At 43.1% G+C, this 20,110-nt stretch overlaps 1 protein-coding gene across 1 annotated transcript; it reads right to left on the reverse strand.

Moving 5' to 3' along the window:
* Positions 1 to 2,027: 2,027 nt before the first annotated feature.
* Positions 2,028 to 19,573, reverse strand: LOC113637530 (transmembrane protein 114). Its single transcript, XM_047800475.1, has 5 exons — positions 18,923 to 19,573; positions 18,641 to 18,718; positions 4,281 to 4,418; positions 2,863 to 3,125; positions 2,028 to 2,494 (listed from the first exon to the last, which is right to left on the reverse strand). The coding sequence occupies exons 1-4, from the start codon at positions 19,098 to 19,100 to the stop codon at positions 2,884 to 2,886; spliced, it is 636 nt and encodes a 211-aa protein (XP_047656431.1). The 5' UTR covers positions 19,101 to 19,573; the 3' UTR covers positions 2,028 to 2,494; positions 2,863 to 2,883.
* Positions 19,574 to 20,110: the final 537 nt, after the last annotated feature.

The raw sequence follows: 20,110 nt of genomic DNA on the forward strand, positions 1-20,110 counted from the left end.
ATGATTTTAAGGGAATTTATTCTTTTCTTCGTGAGATAAAATAAGTCTTAAAATCCGGATCAAATTCATGCCTATAAATGATGGACAATCATAAGCATCATATTTAGTGTGTTTTAGCGTTTAATATCCCGAATATACGACTGATACTAAACACATCATGTATACTGAGGACTAACTGCTGTCAGTATTCAACAACAGGGGACACAGTGTGAACATTAGGGGAATCTTTACTCTCAGTGCCCTTAGTCACCGTTAGATGGCGCTCTTACATTGTCACTAATTCTCCTCTCCTTCATTTATACACCTGTTTTAGGGCACTTTATTAAGCAAAGCTCTGAAATAACATCACGTTTGAAGCATAAAAGCAGAAGTAAAAAAAAAACAGGTAAATAATTATATACTATAATTATTATAATACTAAATATTATACACGTGTTACAAATAAAATCACGTGTATATCTAATAAAATTACAAACACCACCCCCAACACCCCCCCCCCCCAAAATCTCTTCATATGTAAACATTCCCAGTTCCCAAAATACATTTCTTTTCCAGTTCCAGTCAATCAATGTGTCAATTTATCTACAATACAGTAGGTTTTGACTGATCCACCTGGTATCTGATCAGCGGCGTCTCACGTTTCCGTACTTTCTGCTGCAGTTTAACACTGAACTGATATTACATTCTAAACTACGACACTGTAATAGATGTAGATATCCCAGCAGATGGCTTCCTGTAAAAGCCTGTAAACGGATTTACAGTTTGTCGGTCGTGAGTTTAAAAGATTTTGTCGTGTTTGACTCATCGTGACTCAACGCTATTAATTACTGCAGTAATCAGAGAATAGATTCTCCAAGGAGTTGCTCCTCTTCCTGATCCGCCTTCCATCACATCCAGCGTTTGGCATCAACACAGACAGCTGCTGGAGTAAAGACCATATTGTGTCATTGTGTCATGGAGCTCGAACTACATCCTGATTAAAATTTTTACGTTTATATTTAAAGCCGTTTTGTCTGAGAGCAAAGCGATGTGTTGGACAGAACAAAGGCCTGTACATGCAGAGGGCTCACGCCTGTAAGTGACATCAGTCATGAACCTTTAGTCATGAACCTCCAATCTGTATTGGATTTGATCTGTAACAAGTACATTTGTATTTGTAAGAAACCCATTTATACACAATCGTGTACTGATGAACTCTTTTATTGTCAAAATCCTCACAAACAAACCAGATAAAAATGTTTTCCATTTCAGTTCACAAACAAACACGTTATATCAAGTTATAGCACACATAAAAACCCCTGAAAAAAATACGATAAATTTTTTTTTTTAATATTAAAGGTGGGGTCTCCGATGTTTGAGAAATGCTTAAGAAAACCGAGTCTGGACGACAAACTAAACAAAAATCAAAACAAACGTGTAGCCAATGAGCAGAAAGGGGCGGGGCTTGTCGATATGGGCGGAGAGAGTGTTCAGTGTGCATGTGTGACATTAGAAGAAAGTGGTTTTAACATTGACATGGAGGATAAAAACAAAGAAAGAAAGAGAAGAAAGACTTACGATAAGGACAAGAAGTAGGACGTGTTAATATAGGATCAGCTTTCCAGCGCTGGAGAGAACTGAAGGAGCAGGAAGTTGGCCACATATTCACAGGTTGGAGTTTCCCGAGTCAATAACTCCTGAGCTAAACGCTGTTACTACACAAATAACACCTCTTTTCTATCGTAGTAATGTAGAGAGGCAGCTACAACCGCGTTTTGTGTAGTAACAGCGTTTAGCTCAGGAGTTATCGACTCGGGAAACTCCGACCTGTGAATATGTGGCCGACTTTACTTAAGACGCCGAGGCGCTTTTTTCCTTCTCGATAGGTGAGTAACGTTGGTTTTGCTTTGTTACACAGAACTAATATATGCCTTTGTCCTTTACATCATTATGCTTGTGTGGCATTTTTACTTGTTTGTTTATCTACAATCGTATTGTTCTTCCCTTCAGCTATGATAAAGACACGTTTCTTTCTGTTAGTCGCCTGGGTTACGTATGTATGTGTGGGCGGAGCTATCGATACAGGGGTGGGACCCGTCTGGGTTAGGGGCGTGTTTGTTTTGGTGATTTTATATGTCAACATTGGCTTTCAAACAAAGGAGACCGCACCTTTAACCTAGAATGACAAATTAATGGCAATATAAGACATGAGAACTAATCAGATGAGATAAAGTCTTTAACACAATGTAATCTATCAGTACTGTACACAGTATACACAGTATTGTAATGCTGAAATCATTCCCAGTACATGGATATAACATAAGATAACATTTAATAAGCAATATTTTCTAACAGCTTGTCTTCGTACGGACAGATCGTCGCAGGAACAAAGTGGCGCAGGTTTCCCGATGAAAACCGTCAGTTTTAAATATCATTAATTTGATCATTTGGCTGGATTTTTAAACATGGACTCATTTTGTATTAATACCATTTATTTATTCCCATCTTTATAAATCTGTAAAAATGCAGAAACACCAATAAGTCGGATCAGCAGCAAGATCTGTGTCAGTAATTAGCCTGAAATGCTATGAAGTGACATTGCGGAGACTTTATTTAGCAGGTTTGATTTGATTACATTTCAGTACAACAATGTGGTTATCCTCCACAGCAATCTGCTGCTACATCTCTCTCTCTCTCTCTCTCTCTCTCTCTCTCTCTCTCTCTCTCTCCATCATCTTGACAGAACAATCACAGCCGTTCTCAGAGAACTCAAACCTTCATCCCTGTCAGCTCTATACAGCTTTATACTCTTCAGTTCTAATCATATAAAAGATTTACTCACACACTTACATAAAGGCTGTACCCAACGAAACGGACACGTACCGTACGTCCTCTACGTGTATTTTATTCTTCTAAGCACCTGTCCTGGTCTTGGCGCATGAGTTGGCCCAAGCGTGCTGAAGTGAGCAGAAACGTGATGGCTGTGATGAGCTCAGTAATGAAGGAAATGGCAGCGAAGGCCAGAGACCAGCCAAAATAGATGTCGATGTCTTCCAGAATCTTACGTCCAGATTTACACACAGCCTCTTGGAAGACGGCCGCAGAGTAGGCCACATAGACGCAGATGCCCGTTAACGTAATCACAGCTAGAAGAAAGAAAAAAAAAGAAGAAGAAAATGATCATTAATCGATTTGGATTTGGAGTGTTTGTTACTAGAGCTGAGACAGAATTAGATGATATATGAGATATGAGTCGAGTGAGTGATATACTGTAACAGCATCATTTCCATTAGTACTCACTGAAATAAGGGAGTCTTATGGAGATGAAGCACTTTGGTATCAACTGTTTAAATTGAGGAAATGTCTTGGGTTAAAATTCTATCTTAGTGAAAGAATTCCTGGTCTTGGAGTTCAGGACCTTTAGAAGCAAAACTAATATCGTGATACATTCTGTGCATCCTGAAAATGTCTCAAGATACAATATCAGATCACTGTTATGTCCCTGTTATTACTTTAACTTAATCACACCCAAGGCTATGGGCCAAAACACCGGTGTTGTTCGCCAGACCACGGTTATGGCCCAGAGTATGTCCCGAAGCACCACTATAACCAGCCCCACGAGTTTACGGCCCAAAATAAGTCCCGTAATACTGTTTTAATCAATCAATCAATCACTTATGCTCCGAAAATGTTTCCCAAAAAGCCCCCTGTAAACAATCAAACCACAGTTATGGCCCAGAATACATCCCATAATACCTCCATAATGAATCAGACTACAATCATGTCCTACAAACGCCCCAGTGTTCCAATATAACCAACCAGACCGCACAAAATCCATGTCAAAATATTACCGTGTCTCCGATCAGACCATCACGAAATGCCCCAACAAGTATGATCAGACCTACAGGAGGATAAAAACTAACGTTCACGTTCATCTAAAGCAGGTGCTGATTTTTATTACCCCTTAAAATGGTTCAGATTAGTTTCCTTGATTACATCACGAAAACCTGCCGTTTTATAAAGGGCATGTAGAATGTGGGATGTGGTACTGTAGCTCAGTGGGTAAGGTGTTGGACTGCTGATCGGAAGGTCATGGGTTCATACCCCATGACCAAGCTGCCACTGCTGGGCCCCTTAGCATTCTGGTTAAGGGTGTCTGCTAAGCAATGTAAATGTAGAATTTTTAACATTCATTATTTTTATCCTTTAAGTCACCAGGACAGCTTTGTCGAGGCATCGATTCCTGGTTTGTGTGGTTTTTAATCGAGCTGTGAGTGTAGAGCACCACTTAGGAAGCTCACTGCCGCTGAGGAGAAGCAATCCGGTGGCCAGAAGAAGACGATGTGCTCGAGCCAGGATGCTCATGACGCCCATCATCCCTCCGATGAAAAGGATGATCACGCTGACGGGCAGCAGCACGATGAACGTCGCCTGCATGTCTGTAAGAGATTCATAACAACAATACTAATCAGTTTTCTGTCATTTCTGTAATGCTCATTATATGCAAAACAGGTAAAGGCTGTTTCTAATGACCTCAGTTTGCAATAATGGTCCATCATCATCATCACAGCAATATCCTTCATAAACATCCAACAGCTGATGATCAAACTTCCACAGTGGCAACGGAGAAATTTCGAACTGTCGCTTTCTCTGTTATCGCAGTTTCTGGTCTTTCTCCCCGATCATGTCACGCCACAGCGTCTCGTGATTTGTTTTGGGATCGGAAGCCGACGGATCGCGTCCGTGTGCCTGCTCAGTGGGGACGGCTACACGTGACAGCTGGCGAATCGGGTAAACTAAGCGATCACGACGCAACCGTTTCCTTCCACCGCCGGCGGTGATTTTAGGAGTGACGAAGAACACGAGCTTCACACCTCAGCAGCTCATTAACTGCTTAATACTTTAGATGACTTGTACAAGACAGTGCATCGAGCGCTGCCTCACACATCCCAAGAGAATTCTGAGCATGTAATCCAGAGCTTGTTTTAAAAGTCCCACTGCTTTCACCAAAGGACAAATTGAAACAGATTTGCACATAACAGAAATCTTTGGTATCCGCTCCACCGCCGCTAATCTCCGATATCGATTTTCTTCAGATCGTTGTCACCTTTACTCGCTAATAGCTTTGCTCTGTGTGATCATTTCTCTAGTTTGCACGTGAGGCACAAATGTACATGTACTGATAGATCCTCTACATGGACTTACATGGGTAATGGTGGATCTCAGACTCACTCATGGCAAACAACACCAATTTTGGTCAGTGCGCAAATAACCGCCAGCAGAAGCTGAGCAATCGGTGTATGAAAGCATAACACATTTTACAGTCAGCCTGCTTCTTCACCGCTAATGGGGCAAATTGCACCAAAAATTGCACTTTCTTCCAAAATTATAGTTCTTCCTTCTCACAACAATAGAGATATCCGACAAAGAGCAGCCGCGATGTTTCAGGACTTTGAACATCACTTACTGTAAAGCCATGCTCTTCTTCCATATGACCATCTGATACCAAGAGAAATGGCGGTTTTATCAGGACCATGTATAAACAAAGCTCTCGAGATACCAGATACTGTATGTGTTCGTGTACGACATAAAGTGCTACTGGGTGCGCAACAGGAGGCTAGGCAGTTGGTGGTGGTCGGCTCTAATCTGTGCAGTGGCACGTGGGCAAATGATTAGGAAGGATGGTTTGCAGGTCGCTTGTGTAAAAACGAGTAGAAAACCCTTATTTTATACACTGTGTATCCTGTCGGAATATGGACAAGCGTTCAGCTCGTCATTCAGAGATCTCAAGCATGAATCCTGACGATGACTCTACCCTCTACACTATGCCTCTACTCTCCTGTCGGTCCACCAGCCTTCGTGATGCAGCATGTGGGCATGTGGCTTTGAGGAAGCACGTGTTAGTCTTCAGCGTCCCGGTCGGTAGCCGTCGTATGACGGGGAACGCTGACTGGTGGGTGAGAACAGAATTAGGGAAAAGGAGAATATAAAAGGACGTTCCAGAGAATCAACGTTTCTGCTAAAATTCAGATGACATCTGGAACAATATTTTTGTCTCCCGCTAATTAAAGCCAGAAATTCCTGTTCCAGCAGGAAGCAGGAAACGCAGACGGTCTCCTCTACAACGCTCACAGGAAGCCAGCAGGCACACGCGGTGCTCAGCAACAGCTTGCTGGGCAATTTGAGCAAATGAAGTGATGTGAGAGTCACCATTCCAAATCGAATTATTACCCTGTGTGTTTTTAACCACACCACAACAAATGAAGCTCCCAATTAGCAGCTCATTAGGAGCATCAGAACGAACAACTCCACTAAATTCAGTGTGTTGTTTCTACTCATCTCCAATATCTGCTTTTAGTCGTTTAATTCCACGATCTGAAGACAAATGTCACATAAACGCCAATGAACGGATCTGCCCGGTGGGCGTGGCCTAATATTTCTAATCACCCCCCCCTTGATTGACATTCCAAACCTTACAGAAATCTGACACGAAATTCAGACTCACGTGGTTTTACACGAGAGGTTTTTTTTTTTTTTACCTTTATATTTATTCTTTACACGTACGCCAAATTTTGCAAACGGGACATTTTTCCTCACACACAGCACTATTACTGTCACCGTGACAACATAATGCTCTGGGGTCCAGTCAGAGCGTAACTGGTACCTACAGTAGCGTTCGGTCAGACCACTAAATGAAGTCATTTGCATCTTTAAACATCGTTTCCTTTCAGCAAACGTCCTCCAGATGTCCTAATCATACAGTGACAGTGTGTTTTCTGTGTTTTGCAGCTCGCTCTTTTTTTTCCCCCCTGAGGTTGATTTCTTCCATTAACAATAAGGCCCTGATTTAACGAGATCCCAAACGAAGAGATAAACGTGCGCGGGGTCGGATGAATCGTACGTGATTTTGCAATGACGTCGAATTGAGAGAGAGAGAAAAAAGAAAGAAGAATAAGAAGCAAAAAGCTTTGTATGTTGTAATTAATCAGACATTAAGGAATTATCCGTCTTTTGAGACTCCATGCAATTAATGAAACCTCGCAGAATCGTGCTGCTGCCTCAGGACTCTCAGGACTCGGGCTTTTTGTTTCTTAAAAATGGATAATTGTAGTATTATAGACTTTAGAAACTGTGCAAAGTAAAAAAAAAAAAAAGAAAAGAAAATAGTAAAGAAAAGAAATGAAGATCTTAGTGGAGGAAAATAAATAAATAAATAAATAAATAAGGAGGTAGAGAGAAGGTTATAGTGACTCAACACGTTTAATGGTTAAGCTATTACAGCCCAACCATGCTAACTCCTCAATTATTAATAATCTAAATCCATTTTGTGGCTTTCTCTGTCATGTCATTATGTAGTCCAGCCAAAAGACGTCCAGATGCTTTCATGGAGATACAAAATAACAGCAGAATTAATAGCAGAAACCTCGTTTTCAGCAGTCGCTTCTCCATTATGGAGTGTGCTTGTACTACACAGCAAACAGAAAAGGAAAGGGGTGAAAACATTGTGTTAAGCACAAAATAAGCCTCATGCTGTTCATTCAGGTAGCTAACAGCCTTCCAATAACCAACAGCACTAAAGAACAGACCAAACCAAACTGCTGGGTGATTTTATTACTTACTCTATATCTACATCTATAGCCACGTACCGCGGCGCTGTCGGATCCTGGATCCTGATTGGTCAGAAGGTGTAGATTTATTTTCGAACCGTCCTCTATTCAATAATATTCATAAGCAGACCCATTTCATGTTCGTTACTATTCATTAGGTGAAATGTACATTAACACTTGTGGTATAACAGATATTCGAAACCGTTCTATAAGGTGTCATGTACCCGTCACCTGAACAATGAATATGTTTCACAGTTTACTAAATAAAATAAAAACGAATGCGATACGATACAACAGAATACGATACAACGATTAGCGCACAGTTCTCTCCATGCCTGTAGTCTCGGGTCTCCGATGTTTGAGAAATGCTTCGGAAAACCGAGTCGGGACGACAAACAAAACAAAAAAACAAAACAAACGTGTAGCCAATGAGCAGAAAGGGGCGGGGCTTGTCGATATGGGCGGAGAGAGCGTTCAGTGCGCATGTGTGACATTAGCAGAAAGCGGTTTTAACATCGACATGGAGGATAAAAACAAAGAAAGAAAGAGAAGAAAGACTTACGATAAGGACAAGAAGTAGGACGTGTTAATATAGGATCAGCTTTCCAGCGCTGGAGAGAACTGAAGGAGCAGGAAGTTGGCCACATATTCACAGGTTGGAGTTTCCCGAGTCAATAACTCCTGAGCTAAACGCTGTTACTACACAAATAACACCTCTTTTCTATCGTAGTAATGTAGAGAGGCAGCTACAACCACGTTTTGTGTAGTAACAGCATTTAGCTCAGGAGTTATCGACTCGGGAAACTCCGACCTGTGAATATGTGGCCGACTTTACTTAAGACGCCGAGGCGCTTTTTTCCTTCTCGATAGGTGAGTAACGTTGGTTTTGCTTTGTTACACAGAACTAATATATGCCTTTGTCCTTTACATCATTATGCTTGTGTGGCATTTTTGCTTGTTTGTTTATCTACAATCGTATTGTTCTTCCCTTCAGCTATGATAAAGACACGTTTCTTTCTGTTAGTCGCCTGGGTTACGTATGTATGTATGTGTGGGCGGAGCTATCGATACAGGGGTGGGACCCGTCTGGGTTAGGGGCGTGTTTGTTTTGGTGATTTTATATGTCGACATCGGCTTTCAAACAACGGAGACCGCACCTTTAAGTCAGAATTACTGTTTCTTTTCCTGTCTTTGTTTCTTTACCCTGTTGATCTTTGCTGCCGTGTGTAATGGAATGCAGAGTTAATTACAGCAGGATTAAAGTTCTTGTCTACTCTGATTAAACACTGTGTGTGTGTGTGTGTGTGTGTGTGTGTGTGTGTGTGTGTGTGTGTGTGTGTGTGTGTGTGTGTTTCCATAATAATGATTTGTAGATTGAAAATGTCTTTTGGGATCCCAGAACGTCTAATTATATGCTTCGATAACGTGACCGAGTGAGAGCGAGAACGTGACTGAGGTCCTCCAGTGTTTTCCAACCTGTTCTCCTGAATCTCGTGTATCTCCGTTTTCTGCACAGATCCCACACAAGAGCGATTTCTGAAGGGTCTGCGGTATGTATACACCATCGCAGACATCCTTCTCACTGAAAGTATCAAACGTCTGTAAGGAATTCATCATTGTCCTGTAACGATACAACACAACCGATTGTTTATTGACAGAACCGTTCGGATGCCTTTAGACTTCATTCTAATTGATTTGGGAATTGATTGAATATATGTTTTGTTTTGTAGGGAATTCTTTTGTCTTTAATGTCAGTAGATAGCTGAAATGCTGCAAAATGCTGGACCATGCATCCAAAAGTATGCGCACCCCTGAGCATAAAAACCCACATGTGATTCTTGACCTAATTGTTGCCACAATGTCAGAAGAACACAATTATATAGAATGTCTCTGGATGCTGTAGAGCTAGAATAACTCCCCTGTGCACAAAGCCCCTGATGGTGTCCCGACTCTGTCTCAACACCTTCGGGATGAACTGGAACTGGAGTCTCCTCAACATCTCCCGACATCAGAACGTGATCTCACTGATGCTCTTTGTAGCCGAATCACAGAAGTTAAGAGTGGAGCTGCTGATTACAGCAAACACACGGAGAATATATCTGGAGTGCAATGTTCAGTGGGTGTAATGGTCGGGGTGCACAAACTTTTGGTCATATAGTGTGTGTGTATATATATATATATATATATATATATATATATATATATATATATATATATATATATATATATATTTGTCAGTAGTGTGCAACCAAAAAACATTCACAGCAACAGGTGGATTATACGGTGCCTGGATCAGCAGACTGTAGAGGAAGAATTCTGGGTTTTTCCTTTTTATTTCTAGCAATTAGCTCGCACATAACGATCCCGAACGTAATTGCGTATTAATTTCCGGCGTTTATTACTAGAACGGTAAGTGCTGTGAAATACTATTGCGCCATCTCTGTAAACGTCTCCAGTGAACGACTCGATCGCAGTCTACACTTTATCGCTCTGCTGGACGTCCTATTAAACTGAAGCCAGAACACAGAACGGCGCAATAATAACCGAACCGGATTAGCGCTGCTCTCTGAAATGAGGCAGATAAGTGGAAATGAAGATCCTTTATCCTCCGGGTGGATAAATAAATATAACACAGACAGTCAGAACGGCTAATGTTTCACTCGGGTTCTAGGTACATAAAGTCTTGTTGTTTCTATAGTAACAGCTCGCTCACAGAGACGTGTACGACGGACGCGCCACCGAAACAGATCGAAAAACGTGTAATGGTAATTAATATGGCGATGTTTGTAATGAGGTTCGCTTCCTAAAAGTCACACGGGTATGACGTCATCCGTTAATCGGTCCGATATTGTTATACGACAGTCGTGACCATTTTGATGATTGAACGTCTTTGAATGTCTCACTCCACGCTGGTGTTAAAGGTGAGGTGATGCACGAGTCGGGCCGACAAACAAAACAAACGTGTAGCCAATGAGCAGAAAGGGGCGTGTCTTGTCAATATGCGCAGAGAGAGTGTTCGGTGCGCGTTTGTGACATTAGACGGAAAGCGATTGAAACATTGACATGGTGGATGCCTGCCGTTACCTCTGCCTCGGGTTTTAGGTGTCGAACGTCGAAATTGTTTTTACTCACTGATAAAAATTCCCCCTCGGCCAGCCACCCCAGCAGGTTCCGCCATAATAGTTGCCTGGGTTATGTATGTACAGTATGTGTGGGTCGGAGCTATCAGAACAGGGGTGACACCCATTTGAGTTAGGGGCGTGTTTGTTTTGGTGATTTCAAACGTCAACGTTGGCTTTCAAACATCGCATACCGCACCTTTAATATTTCTCTTTTTCCTGAGACTACTGTACTATTCATAGAAAACATCCTAAAAGCCTTTTTTTTTTCCAACACAAATGTTTGTATCTTCAAATTAAACGTTGACATCAAACCCATTTCTGCTCTCGGTGACATTTTTATCAGGGGGGCAAGATGGCTTAGTGGTTAGCACGTTCGCCTCACACCTCCAGGGTTGGGGGTTCGGTTCCCGTCTCCGCCTTGTGTGTGTGGAGTTTGCATGTTCTCCCCGTGCCTCGGGGGTTTCCTCCGGGTACTCCGGTTTCCTCCTCCGGTCCAAAGACATGCATGGTAGGTTGATTGGCATCTCTGGGAAATTGTCCGTAGTGTGTGTGTGAGTGAATGAGTGTGTGTGTGCCCTGTGATGGGTTGGCACTCCGTCCAGGGTGTATCCTGCCTCGATGCCCGATGACGCCTGAGATAGGCACAGGCTCCCCGTGACCCGAGAAGTTCGGATAAGCGGTAGGAAATGAACGAATTAATAAATGTTTTTTATCAGACTTACTGAGATAAAATAATTCATCTGTTTATACTTTTGTTGAAAATGTCCGATCCGTCGAACGATCGCGCGTCTACCGATTTAGATTTGTTTCTCTTCCTTCCCGCTCTGTAGACCTTTCCTCACGTTCCCTGCAGAAAAGCCTCATGATTAAAGCCGGGCACACAGCTTATTGTAGTCGCTGATCAAAAGAGAAACTTGGTTGAAGTAGCCTGGAGGTTTTTCACTCAGCTGAGCAAAAGGCTCTCCGCTGTGTTTCTGACATTTCAGCCTGCGGAGAAAGTGTGTGTCCTGTTCGGAGCGGCGGTGGTTAATTTCCACTCTTTTGATGTGTGAGATGAAAAAGGAAAAGGAGTCTGCAGAACAGCAGCGATGATTCTGTGCCCTGATTGCAGTCTTTTCAGAAGGGAAGATGTTCCCGTCAATGTGTACTGTACGAGGTCAGGTCAGGTATGCGAGGTCAGACGAGGAGCTGAATCGATCGAACAAACCAATGCAGGCTGAGCCCAGAGAGGGTCGTAGCCGTGTCAGGTGGCCTGAGCTAACTGACGTGAGAATGGGGTCGTGTCCTAATGGTTATAGATGGTTAGAGAGTCTGACTCCTAACATTAAGGTTGTGGGTTCGAGTCTCGGGCCGGCCACGAACCCTTCCCAGACTGCTCTGGGTGTGTGTTCACAGTGTGTGTGTGTGTGCACTTTGGATGGGTTAAATGCAGAGAACGGATTCTGAGTATGGGTCACCTAGCTGTATGTCACGTCACGTCGTCAAGATGCTCACGTGTCCACGGCGACACGGGAAGACGCTCCGTTCACGTGCCGTCGTGTTTAAAGAGACTTGTTTGTTGACTCGTGAATTCATCCATCCATCCATCCATCCATCTTCTACCGCTTATACTGCAGCAGTCTATGTAGGGACGCCCAAACTTCCCTCTCCCCAGACACTTCCTCCAGCTCTTCCGGGGGAATACCGAGGCGTTCCCATTCCAGCCGAGAGACATAGTCCCTCCAGGATGTCCTAGGTCTTCCCCGGGGCCTCCTCCCGGTTGGACATGCCCGGAACACCTCCCCAGGGAGGAGTCGAGGAGGCATCCGAAACAGATGCCCGAGCCACCTCAGCTGACTCCTCCCGAGTCACCGAGCTCCTCACCCTATCTCTAAGGGAGCGCCCAGCCACCCTACGGAGGAAACTCATTTCGGCGACTCATGAATTAGCGTTAGTTATTCCGCACTAACCGTGTACGGCAGACGCTAAATTCCAGGGGTTTCGTTACCGCGACGTAAAGTGGGCGTGTTTCCGGAGGTCTTGGAAGAACGCCTTCTTTCAAAAAAAAAAACCGGCATACTACAGTACGAAGGACAAAACAGTCATACGGGTAGATTTATTTTAGAAAATATATAAACAACCAAAAACTACAGTTAGGGTTAGGGTGAGATTATCAAATAGGCCACGCCTACCCTATGACGCAATATCTGTTACGCTGTACTGGAAATAAGTGGCTGCCAAAAGTGTACGGTGTGTCGAGTCGTCCTCGTCGTCTCGACTAACTTTCACAACACCGTAATAGAAGTAAATACGATTTGACGCTTGTTTGCTGCTGAATAACGGAAGCCATTTTATTACATCAAGCCAAATCTGTGGGGTTTAAAGGATCGACGTGTTCCTTCTTCCTCTACCATTTAACGGGCTCAGTGTTTCCGAGTCTTTCTGAGTGCGTTAAGGGGATGTTAATTATACGGAAAAACGAATAGCCGCGTACACTCGTTCACTTACTATTCAATTATTCTCTAATTACAGCGAAGCTGATCAAATAAAGATTGGGAGTTCATTCAAGGGGTTAATATTTGATCAGTAGTCATAGCTTTTTTCTGTGTGTGTGTGTGTGTGTGTGTGTGTGTGTGTGTGGGTGTGTGTGTTCAGTCATTCGCTAACTTGTTGGAAAAATGAGCAATCAATAAGAAATTTAAAGTCTGTGAAACAGCAGCCATGATGCAGAGCTGTAATTTGATCGTTCTCTTTTTCGGAATAAAAAGCCATTCCTGCGACGGTCTCCGAACGGCGTGAGGTCAGATGAGCCGTCGTAATGGTGCTGGAATTAATTGAAAGCATTAATACGGGCTGAGCTCAGCAGGCACCTCAGGCTGTGGAGCAATAGAAAGAGAGGATGGTGATGAAGATAACGCTGTTAGGTGATCAAACTAATGTGAGAAGCACGGCACGCTGCCGCAGGACCAGAGAGTCGGGGATCCATCATCGTGTTTAGATGTGTTTTTTAATGGATGGTGTGTGTGTGTGTGTGTGTGTGTGTGTGTGTGTGTGTGTGTCACAGCTTGACTCTTGTGTATGAGTGTAGTATGTAGGCGTCAGTCTGCTGTTTGGCCTCTTATGTAATCACGAGACTCTGAGCTGTGTGGAGATGTGATGTGAATAATGTAGTGATGTGAGCTGTGTGGAGATGTGAACTGTGTGGAGATGTGAACTGTGTGGAGATGTGAGCTGTGTGGAGATGTGATGTGTGTGGAGATGTGAACTGTGTGGAGATGTGAGCTGTGTGGAGATGTGAACTGTGTGGAGATGTGAGCTGTGTGGAGATGTGAGCTGTGTGGAGATGTGAGCTGTGTGGAGATGTGAACTGTGTGGAGATGTGAACTGTGTGGAGATGTGAGCTGTGTGGAGATGTGATGTGTGTGGAGATGTGAACTGTGTGGAGATGTGATGTGTGTGGAGATGTGAACTGTGTGGAGATGTGAGCTGTGTGGAGATGTGAGCTGTGTGGAGATGTGAACTGTGTGGAGATGTGAACTGTGTGGAGATGTGAGCTGTGTGGAGATGTGATGTGTGTGGAGATGTGAACTGTGTGGAGATGTGATGTGTGTGGAGATGTGAACTGTGTGGAGATGTGATGTGTGTGGAGATGTGAACTGTGTGGAGATGTGATGTGAGCTGTGGGGAGATGTGATGTGTGTGGAGATGTGATGTGAACTGTGTGGAGATGTGAGCTGTGTGGAGATGTGATGTGAGCTGTGTGGAGATGTGATGTGAACTGTGTGGAGATGTGATGCGTGTGGAGATGTGATGTGAGCTGTGTGGAGATGTGATGTGAGCTTTGTGGAGATGTGATGTGAGCTGTGTGGAGATGTGATGTGTGTGGAGATGTGAACTGTGTGGAGATGTGATGTGAGCTGTGTGGAGATGTGAGCTGTGTGGAGATGTGATGTGTGGAGATGTGAACTGTGTGGAGATGTGATGTGAGCTTTGTGGAGATGTGATGTGAGCTGTGTGGAGATGTGATGTGAGCTGTGTGGAGATGTGATGTGAGCTGTGTGGAGATGTGATGTGAGCTGTGTGGAGATGTGATGTGAGCTGTGTGGAGATGTGATGTGAGCTGTGTGGAGATGTGATGTGAGCTGTGTGGAGATGTGATGTGAACTGTGTGGAGATGTGATGTGAGCTGTGTGGAGATGTGAGCTGTGTGGAGATGTGAGCTGTGTGGAGATGTGATGTGAGCTGTGTGGAGATGTGATGTGAGCTGTGTGGAGATGTGATGTGAGCTGTGTGGAGATGTGAGCTGTGTGCAGTGTTATAATAACGCACTCTTTCTGATAACTACCATTTCTATAGTGATGGAAACAGATGTTGTGTGTTAGTTGATACGGTAAGGTGTTGTGTAGGTAACACTGATGGAAGGAGTCTCCAGTGTCAGGGGTAACAGTCTCCAGTGTCAGGGGTAACAGTTTCCCTGCTTCATCACACCAACCTGCTGTCGATTAGTTTCCTGTAATTGTATGACGTAGATTTTTTAAGACGTTTTATTCCTTGTGTAACTGTTAAGAGGTTAACTGTGGTGTTGTGCTCTAGTGTGTGTGCGTGTGTGTGTGTGTGTGTGTTTGTGTGTGTGTGTGTGTGTGTGTGTGTGTGTGTGTGTGTGTGTGTGTGTGTGTGTGTGTGTGTGTGTGTGTGTGTGTTTTCACTTCTTTGTTTACTCGTCGGTGTCGTTAACAGATCTTATGCGTTACATACTCGACCTGCACAAGAGCAGCTGTGTGTGTGTGTGTGTGTGTGTGTGTGCGTGTGTGTGTGTGTGTGTGTGTGTTTGATCTTTACTTTATTTACACTCACACTTAGCCATCTGGAATGTGGCGTTTCTCCAGAAGAACAAGCCACACTGCATTAGACTGATAGTGACACCAGCCAAAGCGCCACAGAGTCGCTCGCTTTCCACAGATGCGTTAATGCGTGTCGAATAAAACGCTTAGCTAATTTCTCTCGTATATTTGTGAATCTTGTCCATATCAATCTCAGCAGAGGCTTTTATGTAGCGCAGAACTGAGCGCCGTAAAATGATTAAATATTCCTGCACACTTTAGCCAAATTTATAGCAAACTGGTCTGGTGCTTAAAGTGCACTTAAAGGGATACCCCTAGCTTCTTATTTATTTATTTATTTATTTATTTATTTATTTATTTATTTATTTATTTATGCAGCTTAATATCTCTATCTACACACCATCTGACGTGTGTATGAGAGAGAGAGAGAGAGAGAGAGAGAGAGAGAGAGAGGGAGAGTGAGGGAGAAAGAGAGAGAGCGTGAGCCAGAGAGAGAGAGACAGAGAGAGGGACAGAGAGAGAGAGAGAGGGAGAAAGAGAGAGAGTGTGAGCCAGAGAGAGTGTGAGAGAGAGAGAGAGAGAGAGAGAGAGAGAGGGACAGAGAGAGGGACAGAGAGAGAGAGAGGGAGAGTGAGGGAGAAAGAGAGAGAGTGTGAGCCAGAGAGAGTGTGAGCCAGAGAGAGAGAGGGAGAGAGAGAGAGAGAGAGAGAGAGAGAGAGAGAGAGACAGAGAGAGAGAGTGTGAGCCAGAGAGAGAGAGAGAGAGAGAGAGAGAGAGAGAGAGAGAGAGAGAGAGGTAGAGAGAGGGAGGCAGAGAGAGAGAGTGTGAGCCAGAGAGAGAGGGAGAGAGAGAGAGGCAGAGAGAGAGAGGCAGAGAGAGAGAGTGTGAGCCAGAAAGAGAGAGACAGAGAGACAGAGACAGAGAGGGAGAGTGAGGGAGAAAGAGAGAGAGTGTGAGCCAGAGAGAGAGAGAGAGAGAGAGAGAGAGAGAGAGATACAGAGACAGAGAGAAAGAGAGACAGACAGTGAGAGAGAGGGGGAGAGAGAGAGAGAGAGAGAGAGAGAGAGAAAGAGAGAAAGAGAGAGAGAGAGAGACTCCAAACTCACTTACAATAGAAGTCAAAAGGCTGCTGGATTAAAGCCCTGCTGGTTTTCTGTAGAACTGTTAGATGAATGACTTGAAACCGTTTGCATATAAATGAAGAATTCATGCTTTCAGAGAAGGACCAGAGTCAAGGTGCAAGAACACCACAGAATCATCTTCAGCTTTAGTAACAAAGTGAAAACATCCCACAGACTAACTATCTGATGCCGCACAGATTTTATTTTGTTCTGCATGGGATCATCATCATCATCAACAACAACAACAACAACAACAACAAATCGCCGCCATCCTGACGATCTCGTCGATGATCACATCACACGCTTTTTTTTTTCCACGATTTAATTAAAACTGTTTGTTTTCTTGTCAGTTCTCATTGTGGTGGTTTTTAAAACATGACATATTACATACATATTATATCATCTGCCTTCCTTGAAATAAATATATATTTTATTGTAATTAATACTTTTAATTCAATTAATACTTAATGAATAAATGTTTTTTTGTTTGTTTTTATTTGCTTGTAAAAGTGCTATCTTTGTTCTCAGGAGCAGATTCGGATCATGTGTTTATCTCCTTCTAGCTACAACATCCTTCAGTTTCTTCGGGCTCCAGACTTGAACCTTGAGGGATGCCGCTGCAGCTCTTTGGTTCTCGGAATCACTCGAGTGCTCCAGTCCTGTTTATCTCCACTCACTGGAGTGTTTCTGTGTGTGTTTGCTGAAACTGAAGTGGACTTCAGCTCTCAGACGTTTTTACATTGAGGACCTGAAGTGAAGGAGCAGATCCCGGTCTGATCTGTCTCACTACATGTCACCTACAAAAGCGTCCTACATTACGCCTTAAAGTCTGGACACGAAGACAACAGACAACAGGACCACCGAGTGCCAAGTGACAGCACAGTCAGTCCATCTCCCAGTAACAGGTTCAGGACACCAGAGAAAACCCTCACAGACATGAAGAGAACATTCATTCATTCATTCATTCATTCATTCATGTTCTACCGCTTATCCGAACTACCTCGGGTCACGGGGAGCCTGTGCCTATCTCAGGCGTCATCGGGCATCGAGGCAGGATACACCCTGGACAGAGTGCCACCCCATCGCAGGACACACACACACTCTCATTCACTCACACACTCACACACTACGGACAATTTTCCAGAGATGCCAATCAACCTACCATGCATGTCTTTGGACCGGGGGAGGAAACCGGAGTACCCGGAGGAAACCCCCGAGGCACGGGGAGAACATGCAAACTCCACACACACAAGGTGGAGGCGGGAATCGAACCCACAACCCTGGTGGTATGAGGCGAACGTGCTAACCACTAAGCCACCGTGCCCCTGAAGAGAACATTAGACACAGAAATCCAAGCTCAGGATCACGCTACAACATTTCCACTCTGCCAGTCTGCTTCATATATTTGAAAAATAAATAAATAAAAGATAAGAATAAGCAATAAAACATCAAAAGTCTGCTCAAAAAGCTTAAAACACGCCACTGTTTCCACAAACGTGGTTAAAAAAAAAAACACCATTATTTATCTACAGTACAACTAGAGACGGAAACTAATCAACTGTGAAGTGATGCAGCACAAAACCCCAAAGTCAATTATTTTCCAATAACACACACACACACACACACGTACACAACGATACGAGGTTATTTCAGGACTTTGGTGCAATAACTCTAAACTGCAAACGGCTGAAATGTGTGAAACAAAGCCAATTTAATTTATTAACACAAACCAAGAGCCTCACTAAGTCCCAGCAACATCTCAGCTTTCTGATAATCACCAGAATCATTAGATCGGCAGCGTAGCAACAGGGGTTTTTTTTATTAGCAATGCAATATTTTATAACCGCAATCCTGTTATTACTTTTCCCTGAGAGGAAGCAGATCAGTCTAAGTGCTGGCAGCTTTGTGTTTGTCTTATTGTGTTATTCAATGTTACACACCATGAAAAAGAGAAATCAAGCCCATATATATATAAAGTATTAGAATCTTACTTAATATATGTCTTTGTGAATCTGTGAAGTTTCCTCCATTTCCAAAAGGGTTAATAAAAGGTTTGCATTCATGCTGAACTGCAAAAAAACAAAGAGAGAGAGACAATATAAATAAATTCTAAAGTCTTTTAATGGATTTTTTTGCAAAAATTTTACTTTACTACATTTTTCTTTTTACAGATTTATGCATTTTTCTTATTTAAGCCAAACTCAATGCCTGTCATCTTTATTCTAATCCAGCTGGTGATATAAGTGCTGTGAATGAAGAGTAAAGCATCTTACAGTTACAGGTCCTCCAGAGTCCAGAGTGAGAGCTGAGAGATGATGATTTGTTGCTGTCTCTCTTCGAAGTGTCTATGATGTACCAGAAATCACTTCCAATAGCCACAATCAGACACACAAAGCTGACAAGACCGAAGGAAGCAAGAAAAGCAGCCAGACGACCGAGAGTCAGCTCCATGATGGCAGGGTATCTGAGACAGACAGAGAGGAGAGAGAGAGAGAGAGAGAGAGAGAGAGAGAGAGAGAGAGAGAGAGAGAGAGAGAGAGAGAGAGATCACCTGTCCTGCGTACAGAGACCACTGTGAGTCGGGCATATGGCAGGGTGCGGTTTTACGCTCAACGTTCACCACCAGGGGGCACTGTTACATAGAACTGTATTGGGTATAATATTAAAATGAATGTACATTATGCATTGTGCGAACACGCACGCACGCACGCGCGCACACACACACACACACACACACACACACACACACACACACACACACACACAGAGAGAGAGATATGTCCCTATACTGCTTTATTATGTACACTATAAAAGCATATTTGATCTAAATAAGGCTACAGTGAGTTTAGAAAGCTTCTCAGTGTTGGGAGAGTTATTGTAAAGATGTATTGTGAAAAGTTAACAAGTATGTACACTATCATTCTCTCTCTCTCTCTCTCTCTCTCTCTCTCTCTCTCTCTCTCTCTCATTTTTATCATTCTCTCTCTCTCTCTCTACTTTTTATTATTCTCTCTCTCTACTTTTTATCATTCTCTCTCTCTCTCATTTTTATCATTCTCTCTCTCTCTCTACTTTTTATCATTCTCTCTCTCTCTCTCTCTCTCTACTTTTTATAATTCTCTCTCTCTCTCTCTCTACTTTTTATTTTTATAATTCTCTCTCTCTCTCTCTCTCTCTCTCTCTCTCTGCTTTTTATTATTCTCTCTCTTTGCTTTTTATCATTCTCTCTCTCTACTTTTTATCATTCTCTCTCTCTCTCTCTCTCTCTCTCTCTCTGATTTTTATCATTCTCTCTCTCTACTTTTTATCATTCTCTCTCTCTACTTTTATCATTCTCTCTCTCTCTCTCTCTGCTTTTTATCATTCTCTCTCTCTACTTTTTATCATTCTCTCTCTCTCTCTCTGCTTTTTATCATTCTCTCTCTCTACTTTTTATCATTCTCTCTCTCTCTCTCTCTCTG

This window comes from Tachysurus fulvidraco, chromosome 15 (assembly GCF_022655615.1).
Source record: "Tachysurus fulvidraco isolate hzauxx_2018 chromosome 15, HZAU_PFXX_2.0, whole genome shotgun sequence".
NCBI classification, from domain to species: Eukaryota; Metazoa; Chordata; class Actinopteri; order Siluriformes; family Bagridae; genus Tachysurus; species Tachysurus fulvidraco.